Source organism: Neophocaena asiaeorientalis, unplaced genomic scaffold (assembly GCF_003031525.2).
Source record: "Neophocaena asiaeorientalis asiaeorientalis breed wild unplaced genomic scaffold, Neophocaena_asiaeorientalis_V1.1 scaffold992, whole genome shotgun sequence".
NCBI classification, from domain to species: Eukaryota; Metazoa; Chordata; class Mammalia; order Artiodactyla; family Phocoenidae; genus Neophocaena; species Neophocaena asiaeorientalis.
The window spans coordinates 32,789-43,405 of record NW_020172326.1 but is presented as its reverse complement, the minus strand read 5'-3'; the positions used below and the strand labels follow the sequence as shown (position 1 = coordinate 43,405).

The following is a 10,617-nucleotide window of genomic DNA, read 5'->3' as shown; positions in this document are numbered from 1 at the left end:
GTTTTCACTTGAGACCCATCAATTTTCTCTATACACATTTAAAAACATGCTTTCTCTTTAGAAATGGAAGGTTGTAAATGCCATAAATACCAGTGACTACATTATACAACAGAAAACCACAGAAACACACGCCATTTTGCTTTTGGAGGTCTGTTGACAGGTAGCTTCCCCAAATAGGTCTTTATAGCATGACACACATAATTCTATTAAATATACTTTCAAACATGCATCTTTAAAAACATCTATGTGTGGATTACATTTAGGTCAAACTTCGAAGGAATGAAGTAATTTCTTTCATTATTATAGAGCGAGCTGACTAAATTGGGATAAGAAATACACATTTTTAAAAGCCTTCTGAAGAGAAGAAGAAATTGGTGAACTGATCAATATCCCATTTTAAAACCTCATGTAAGATATACACCTGGGAGTGAGGATGAAGGATGGAGGTAGGAGAGAATCATCTCTAGAGTTAATAAATACATACAAAGTTGTACACAACAAGCGTGCTGTTTCTCATTGAAACAAAAATTAATTCATCTATTAGAGAACGAACTTATGGTTACCAGGGGGAAAGGGATAGTTAGGGAATATGGTATTGACATGTACACATTGCTGTATTTAAGGTGGATAACCAACAAGGGCCTACTGCATAGCACAGGAAACTCTGCTCAATATTCTGTAACAATCTAAATGGGAGAAGAACTTGAAAAAGAATAAATACATGTATATATATAACTGAATCACTTTGCTGTACACCTGAAACTATCACAACATGGTTAATCAACTATACTCCAATATAAAGTAAAAAGTTAAAAAAACTTTTTAAAATTAATTCGCCTAAAGAATCTTTCAGTTTTGCTTTAAAGTTACTTTTCCATCAAAAACATCTGGAAAATTTGGTTACTGTAATCTATTTCGCAGCATGTTAAATATTTAGTTGCTGACAAGGTAACAGATTTTATTGCTTATCTTTTAAACAATTTTGACACAATGCTGTTTAAAAGGTGAGCAATTAATGTACGTGATTAAGCCTAATTTCCAAGGACTTCAAAGTTTTGTCCAGAAGATTCCTTTGGGACAAAAGTGTTATAAACACACACAGTTGGCGACTGCATTTTATTTATTTTATTTTATCTTATCTTATTTCATTTTATGGTGCTTTTGCCCCCTCTCCAAAAATCCTTCCACAGTAACACCCGACTTGGCCAACTCCCGAAACCAAAATGCTGTCAAGAATCAGGAAGTAAGAAAAAAAGGGACTTGGAGCAACTAAAATAGCTGTCACAAAGCAGGGGCACTAAAGCTGTGGCACTTTAATCAGAGAGTACCTGTTCTTACTTCACATGCATCTCTAACTATCTTGGCTATTAGACTTCTTAAACTGCAACAGATTAAAAGTAGCAGATAAAAAGAGGAAAGTTATAAGGAAAAGGCATCTGACATCAGAACTAACAGTTGACAGAAAGGAAAATAGAAAACCATTACTTACAGCTCAGTACAGATGAAGACCCAAAATCAGTGGTCTCCAAATTATTTTTAGCAGAGAAACTCTAAATGAACTCTTGCATGGAAGGCCAGTATGGAAAACAGATACAAATCAGAGCTGCCCCTTCCCATCTTTACACACCTCCCTCCAAGGGACACCCCCATCCCACCCCTTGCAAAATCTCAAAGAAGTACAGTTTGAGACCAACTTTTCTAAGTCACCTGGAAAGGCTTAAAAAGAAGTTATTAAGGGATTCCCTGGTGGCGCAGTGATTGAGATTCCGCCTGCCGATGCAGGGCACACAGGTTCGTGCCCCGGTCCGGGAAGATAGCACATGCCGCGGAGCGGCTGGGCCTGTGAGCCACGGCCGCTGAGCCTGCGCATCCGGAGCCTGTGCTCTGCAACGGGAGAGGCCACAACAGTGAGAGGCCCGCGTACCGTAAAACAAAAAAAAAGAGGTTATTCATTTCCAAAAAGGAAATCTTTATAGACATTTCCATCCAAAAGTAGCTTTATAATTTTGTGAATTAAGTCTTAGTTTCCTAGGAAATTCCCTCAGGTCAGATTGCTATTTCCTGGATAAAACAGGGTAGCTAAGATGTTTACAATAAAAAAAAAAAAAAATTAAAAAAAAAAAAAAATTAAAAAAAAAAAAAAATTAAAAAAAAAAAAAAATTAAAAAAAAAAAAAAATTAAAAAAAAAAAAAAACAGGGTAGCAAATAAAGTTTTACCACACCAGAATTTAACCTCTTTGACATATAAAAAATTAACTTATTAACATTTAATATTTTTGAGATTATGAAGATACAATACTCACCAAATAGTGTTTAGAATGCAAAAGAGTTGAATAAAAATACAGCCAAAAGGTAAAATGCCACTGATGATGAGGCCAAAAAGTGGTTTTCTAATGAAAGTCTGTTGAGGAATCTGACGGGGAATCTGGTTTGTGCGAACTGGATACCTAAACCACTCGAAAATAAATGAAATGAAAATCAGAATGAAACAAAACTGAAGTAAATTTATACAGATACCATCAAAATACACAATCTTGAATCTGAATATTTCCAAGAGCAGTTATGTGGGCAGAGGCTAGACCAATGCTGTGCAACAGAAATACTATGATGCAAGCCACAAATGCAGTATCAAATTTTTTAGTAGCTGCATTTTAAAAAGTAAAAAAAACAAGAGGTAAAATTAATTTATTAATATATTTTATCTGATCTAATGATCTAACATGTCCAAATACTATCATTTAAATTTATGATCAATATAAAACTTATTAATCAGATATTTTGCATTCCTCTTGTTGTTGTTCTAAGTGGTTGAAAACCAGTGTGTATTTTACACTTACAGCACATAATTCAGACTAGCCACACTCCAAGTACTCAAAAGTCACAGGTGTCTAGTGGCCAGCATACTAGATAGGACACAGCTAAACAATAAGGATGTTTATCTTTTCCTACAAATTTCAAGGGAGAGATTGGACAAAACTTACTAGTGACTATTAAAATATGAAATAATATATGATGTCCGAAAGTTCTCTCTTAGAATTTGTCTAATAATTTGCCTCTGAAAATTTGTCAATAGCTTTCAGAAAATTTTCTTTTTCTGCTCTCTGTGGAACTCCACCTCCTGTTTTGTTGTATCTGATTTCTCCCCTGCAAACTCATGCTATATCTTTACAATACAACCCTTTTGCAGTGTGGCCTCATTTAGTCTTTTTGGTATACGGCTCCTTTTCCCTATACGTGGAATAGGCTAACTTCAGATCTGTAAACTGGATTAGATGAAAACTATTACATACAGAATGGATAAACAGCAAGGTCCTACTGTATAGCACAGGGAACTATATTCAATATCCTGGGATAAACCATAATGGAAAAGAAAAAAATCTGTAAACTGAACAGCCTCATTTCTTGGATTGTATCTTAGCTTTCTTCCCCCAACTATATAGTCTTATTATTTTTCTGACTTTCTTAAAGTCAGCCTTCCTACAATATATCCTTTTAATTTTGCCCATCAGAGACAGAGGGAAATATAAGCAACCCATAAAATGAGAAATACATTAAAGAATGCCTTTTAAAGTGTTACTGTCTTTCATTTACAATTTGTAGAAGTCTTTTATCCCTAAATGATTATTCTTTGTCATTTTCTCCAATGGTACATCTTCCATTCCATGTATAGTCTACACACATGGAGGTATTATTTCAGACATCACTCAATGGTCAAAAGAAGTATTTTTAAAGTTTACCTTTTTCTTGCTTCCAATGTATGCACCCAAAAATGATAGTGGGGGCTTCCCTGGTGGCGCAGTGGTTGAGAATCTGCCTGCCAATGCAGGGGACATGGGTTCGAGCCCTGGTGTGGGAAGGTCCCACATGCCGCAGAGCAACTAGGCCAGTGAGCCACACTACTGAGCCTGCGCGTCTGGAGCCTGTGCTCCGCAACAAGAGAGGCCGCGACAGTGAGAGGCCCACGCACCGCGATGAAGAGTGGCCCCCGCTCGCCGCAACTAGAGAAAGCCCTCGCACAGAAACGAAGACCCAACACAGCCAAAAATAAATAAATAAAATTTTTTAAAAAAAGAAAATAAACTTGTTTAAAAAAAAATGTTAGTGGTACTGCAATTCCAAACCACATTGTGAGGATACCTATCAGGGTACCAAAGGAGATGGCAGCTGATGACCCTTCCACCCAAAGAATTAGATTCATGATGAAGAGGTCAGCAAAGAAGATACTAGGGGAGAAAAGTCATCAGAAAACGTTATGATTTCAGGAAAATGTTATAAACATACTTAATGTGAATGTCAGAACACTCTTTTGGTGGGAAGGATATAACAAATTACTACGTTAAACCCTAGAAGAATATTAAATCACACTGTATAAACCCAGTCATTGAGCTGGAGCTTAAACTCAATACCATATAATAAGATAGCAGTTTATTACAGGACATAATTTCTACATTCCACTCATCTTTGCAGCTCAAGAGTCTAGCAGAAAATAAATAAGGTGTGGAATAATATACCACTGAAAAACTCAATATGCAATATAGTGAACACAATTAAGAAAATACATATATTAAAAACAGATTTTAGGGGACTTCCCTGGTGGCGCAGTGGTTAAGAATCCGCCTGCCAATGCAGGGGACACGGGTTCAAGCCCTGGTCCAGGAAGATCCCACATGCCGCAGAGCAACTAAGCCCGTGTGCCACAACTACTGAGCTTGCGCTCTAGAGACTGCGTGCCACAACTACTGAAGCCCGCATACCTAGAGCCCGTGCTCTGCAACAAGAAAAGCCATCACAGTGAGAGAAGCCTGTGCACCACAACGAAGAGTAGCCCCCTCTCGCCGCAACTAGAGAAAGCCCACGCGCAACAAGGAAGACTCAACACAGCCAAAAAATAAATAAAATTAATTAATTTTAAAAAAGATTTTAGAATCCTAGACTGAATGAAATGGACTATTAAAAGCCTCAAGTCAGGGGCTTCCCTGGTGGCGCAGTGGTTGAGAATCTGCCTGCTAATGCAGGGGACACGGGTTCGAGCCCTGGTCTGGGAGGATCCCACATGCCGCAGAGCAACTAAGCCCGTGTGCCACAACTACTGAGCTTGCGCTCTAGAGACTGCGTGCCGCAACTACTGAAGCCCGCATACCTAGAGCCCGTGCTCTGCAACAAGAAAAGCCATAACAGGGAGAGAAGCCTGTGCACCACACCGAAGAGTAGCCCCCTCGCGCCGCAACTAGAGAAAGCCCTCGCACAGAAACGAAGACCCAACACAGCAAAAAGAAATTAATTAATTAAAAACAAAAGTACCAATGCCACCGTGGATGTGAGGATTAAATTAATCAGTGCTTTTAAAAAAAAAAAGCCTCAAGACAGACAAGTATTCATTTAAAACAAAGAGTTTTACAAATATTTCCTGAAGAAAGTTCATTAAAATTATCTTACACACATCTTTATTTTTTTCACAGCCTTCCTAATAAAGATTCTGCCGTACAATTTCTATTAATAGCCCTAAGTAATGGGGGAAATTTTTTTACTATCATGCAGATATTTTCAATTTCTTTTTCTTGGCCTTCAGTACAGGAGGTAAAGAAATTTTAAAGACTGCCTCACATGTAGTGCAGATAGGGCTTGAAGTTATTAAAAGTCCTTTTAAATTCCAGCATAGTGTAGGTCTGTACAGCACAGGGAACTATATTCAATATCCTGTGATAAACCATAATGGAAAAGAACAACAAAAAGAGTGTATGTATGTATAACTGAGTCACTTTGCTGTACCGCAGTAATTAACACAACACTGTAATTCAACTATACTTAATAAAAGATAAATAAAAAGTATATTGAGGGCTTCCCTGGTGGCGCAGTGGTTGAGAGTCCCCCTGCCAATGCAGAGGACACGGGTTCGTGCCCCGGTCCGGGAAGATCCCACATGCCGCGGAGCGGCTGGGCCCGTGAGCCATGGCCGCTGAGCCTGCGCGTCCGGAGCCTGTGCTCCGCAACGGGAGAGGCCACAGCAGTTAGAGGCCCGCGTACCGCAAAATAAATAAATAAAAATACTATGTAATATTTCACAGCCTAACTAAGTGTAATGAGACCACTATTTTAAGTCTAGGAAATAAAGCATCATCTATCTAAAGATGAATCATTTCAAATGAGCTGATAAGGTTTTTGTTATTACTTTTTCATTTGAAATGTTTTATGGACTGGCTTAACTCTGTTTAAATTTTATTTTTCACTGTTGTGTTTATGGTTTATTTTGTATAACTTTTTATAATAAAATAATTTAAATTTTCCAAAAAAAATAAAACAGAGTTTTAAATTAGTCATTCAAAATCAGCAGGTCAACCCCTAAGTCTACTGGATAAACCCCCAGGCAAGCCCAGCTACTGTGCTTGTATGTGTGCCAGACAAGTTTGATCACAGCTACAAGCTGAGTATGGCTGTGGGTGGGTATGGATGTGGGTGTTTCTGAAAGCCTAAAAGATGAGGTTGAAAAGGTGGGCAGAGGCTAGATTGTGGAAGGCTTTGAAAGTCAGGTTAAGGAATGTAGGCTTTATCTTGTCAGCATCAGGAAGCAACTGAAGGGTTTTTACACTCAAAGCTGTGAGGTACACAGCGCAGTTTTCCAGGAAGGTGAACCTACAGCATTTCGAAGGACAAATCTAAGGGAGGAGACACTAGAGGCAAGGAGACTAAAATGTTAAGAATCTGTACAATGTGGTGATGGTTAAAATGTAAAGGATGGATATAAAAGACCTGAAGGATACAGAAGAATTAAAAGACTTCGGGTTAAAGATGGCAGATTGAACTCACACATTTAGCTCTGCTCCCTCCTCAAAACCCTGATAAAATTATAGCAAAGGAATTTTTAAAAGGCATAAATACAAAAGGATGGGGGATACAGGGGAGAAGACATTAACAGCAAATTTTGGAAACCAGATAGCGGACAAATAGTAACCAAGTTAGTAGAAAGTGGGAACCTGTATCCGAAGTCATCAGTAGGGAAAGCTGAGAGGCAACTCAGTTTATACCACAAGGGACTTCCCTCGTGGCCCAGTGGTTAAGAATCTACCTCCCAATGCTGAGGACGCAGGTTCGATCCCTGGTCAGGGAACTAAGATCCCACATGCTGCGGGGCAACTAAGCCCATGTGCCTCAACAAAAACTCCCGCGTGCCGCAACGAAGACCCGACGCAGCCAAAAATAAATAAATAAATTTTTTTAAAAAGAAATTTTATACCACAGAGCTCCAAAAAGGTTCAGGAATTTGTAGTGCCAGGTACCTCTACAAGTAGGGGTGAACGACTGGCTAACACCAGGAGGACTGGTTGAAAGTCAGCCTTAGATGCTGATAGACCTGCAGAGCCAAACAACTCCCCTTGAAGACCTCCACATTAGACGGGAGGGCTAGTCCCTTAGAGAAGATCCCTGAAGCTCAGAAGAAAACTTTACCAAGAAAATATATGATCTTCAGAGAAATTAAAGAAGACTTTGCAGCCATGAGACAAGAAGAGGAAATTTTAAAGGACTTTTGAGAAAATAGAAGAGGTCTTAGGAATTAAAAATATGACAATAGGTGCTTATATGTGGAATCTAAAAAAAAAATACAAAGAACTTATTTACAAAACAGAAAGAGACTCACAGACATAGAAAACAAACTTATGGTTACCAAAGGGTAAAGGGGGTGGGGATAAATCAGGAGTTTGGGATTAACATATACACACTGCTATATATAAAATAGATAACCAACAAGCACCTACTGTATAACACAGGGAACTATACTCAGTATTTTGTAATAACCTATATGGAAAAGAATCTGAAAAAGGATATATATATATATATGTATAACTGAATCACTTTGCTGTACACCTGAAATTAACACAACATTGTAAATCAACTATACTTCAATTTTTAAAAAATGACAAGAGGAATTTAAACCTTAATAAAAGGGTTGGAAGATAAAGCTGATGAAATGTCTTAGAAAGCAGTGTTTAGAAAAAGAAAGAAATGAAGAACAGGAAAAAAAAAAGGAAAATTAATGATCAACCCAGGTATATGAAAAACAGAAGTTATTTGGATAGACAGAGTTCTTTCTGAATGTATTTTAGGGATATTAAGTAATCTGCTGAAGATTGAACAGCTGATAAGAGGTAGAGCTGGGATTCTTAATCAGATGTGTATGACTTTTTTAAGAGCAAGCTTTCTCCATTCCACTGTGCTATAATAAAGTCTCTATGGTAGGAACCAACTTGACCAATCACGTCTATCTTCTCCTACCCCAAACATTTTGTCAAAGATCAGAGCCAGGGAATGTGGTGACAGCCACTTCATGCTGAACCAGGTTAGGCTTTGAGGTCTACTGTTTAGAGAATCTCTGGTTTTGTTCTTCAGTTGTAAATTCTCTCAAGGTCCATTCTAATTTTAGGATTTTAAGGCTGCCTTCATATTTACGATGTATTTTCAATTTCTTACTTAGGATCACTGCTTTGGATGCTTCCCCCTCTCTCATTATAAGTGAGTTGGTCCTTTCTAAACCTTCAGTCATTTGTTCTTTCATTTTACTACTTCTACTCCAGCCTTTCCCCCTTGTGTTCACGGTCTCTTCTGTCTATCAACACTTTTTTCAGTAAACATATCTATTCATACTTTGCTCCTGTTGGAGATGTAGTGTCCAGTCCTTTCAAACAACAACATATACAACAACAAAAGCTCCACCTTATGTCTCATCAGTTTTTGGCATCTCAATAAGGGAGTCTAGTTTCCCATGACTTAACCATACTTCTTAAAATGTTTTTTAATACCTTTCTGCTGTAATGAATTTGTTTAGCCACGATATTCCTCTGCCACATTTCCTAGCTTTGGAGAGACTCATTTCAGCTGTTATCTTTCTATGGCCAGAAAAATTACTTCTCACTTGACAAATCATAACCTCCCTTCTTATACATAAACTCAATTAACCCGTCTCAACAATTTCCCTTTTGAAAGTACACTCTAGAATGTTGATATGTGTTTAATGATTCTGTAACTGCCCTTCAATTTCATGTTTTTATATTCTAAGTATGAATTCCTTTGTCAATCTCTAATTATTTCTAGACCTTTTCATGGAATCTTAAACAACAAAACTAAAAGGAAACTTAAAAGGTAATCTGGGTCCACCTCCTACTCGAAACATTTATTCACACATTCATTAAACATTTATTGAGTACCTATGTGTTCGGCCCTGGTGTTCCAAGATAAATAAAACAAAAATCCTTGCTCTGATAAAGCTCAGTCTAGTGGGAGACAGAGATAAACAAATAAATTACAACATAGGAAATGCTATAGCAGATGATAGACATAGAAGAGTAGGAACAGAAAAGAGTGACTAAAAATGCTTTGTAGCTCACAAAACAATTTCACAATCCATTAGTTCATTTACTTCTCTAAATGACTCTGTGACACAAGCATTACAAGTAAGCAAATGGACAATCAGAAAGGTTATAGGACTTATCCAAAGTCACTCACCTAATACTGAGTACTGGAATTCAAACTTTCTACTTCTAATTTTAAAATTTGAGTACATGCCAATCAACCTCTGCTGACTCCTTCCCTTTTCAACCTACTGCTTTAGGGGTTACATGAAGGAATAGGACATCATTTAATAATTTTAGGGAGTTCCCTGGTGGCACAGTGGTTAAGAATCCACCTGCCAGTGCAGAGGACATGGGTTCGAACCCTGCTCCTGCCTAGAGCCCGTGCTCTGCAACAAGAGAAGCCACTGCAATGAGAAGCCCGTGCACCGCAACAAAGAGTAGTCCCCACTCGCCACAACTAGAGAGAAAGTCCACATAGAGCAACAAAGACCAAATGCAGCCAAAAATAAATAGATAAATTTATTTTAAAAAACAATCAAATAGGGCTTCCCTGGTGGCACAGTGGTTGAGTCCGCCTGCCGATGCAGGGGACACGGGCTCGTGCCCCGGTCCGGGAAGAACCCACATGCCGCGGAGCGGCTGGGCCCGTGAGCCATGGCCGCTGAGCCTGCGCGTCCGGAGCCTGTGCTCCGCAACGGGAGAGGCCACATCAGTGAGAGCCCCGTGTACCGCAAAAATAAATAAATAAATAAATAATTTTACTTTCTTCAATTTCTCTTAGGAAGCGTATGTTCATTAGTTTAACTGCTTCTCCATTTAAATTCAAATCCATTTTTTAACATCTTTATTGGAGTATAATTGCTTTACAATGGTGTGTTAGTTTCTGCTTTATAACAAAGTGAATCAGTTATACATATACATATGTCCCCATATCTCTTCCCTCTTGCATCTCCCTCCCTCCCACCCTCCCTATCCCACCCCTCTAGCTATCTATTTTACGTTTGGTAGTGTATATATGTCCATGCCACTCTCTCACTTTGTCCCAGCTTACTCTTCCCCTTCCCCATGTCCTCAAGTCCATTCTCTAGCAGGTCTGCATTTTTATTCCCGTCTTGCCCCTAGGCTCTTTTGACCATATTTTTCTTTTTTTTACATTCCATATATATGTGTTAGCATACTGTATTTCTTTTTCTCTTTCTGACTTACTTCACTCTGTAGGACAGTCTCTAGGTCCATCCACCTCACTACAAATAACTCAGTTTCGTTCCTTTT

The 10,617-nt window shown here is 38.4% G+C and overlaps 1 protein-coding gene across 1 annotated transcript in view; it reads right to left on the bottom strand.

Annotated features, from left to right (window-relative positions):
* The window catches only part of LOC112414456 (transmembrane 9 superfamily member 2-like), a gene marked incomplete at its 5' end in the record, with an annotated part of 70,588 nt that overhangs the window by 27,590 nt on the left and 32,381 nt on the right, over positions 1 to 10,617 (bottom strand). Inside the window, 3 exon segments of the mRNA XM_024766959.1 lie at positions 2,305 to 2,456; positions 3,739 to 3,783; positions 4,110 to 4,224. Coding sequence (XP_024622727.1) covers positions 2,305 to 2,456; positions 3,739 to 3,783; positions 4,110 to 4,224 — 312 coding nt within the window.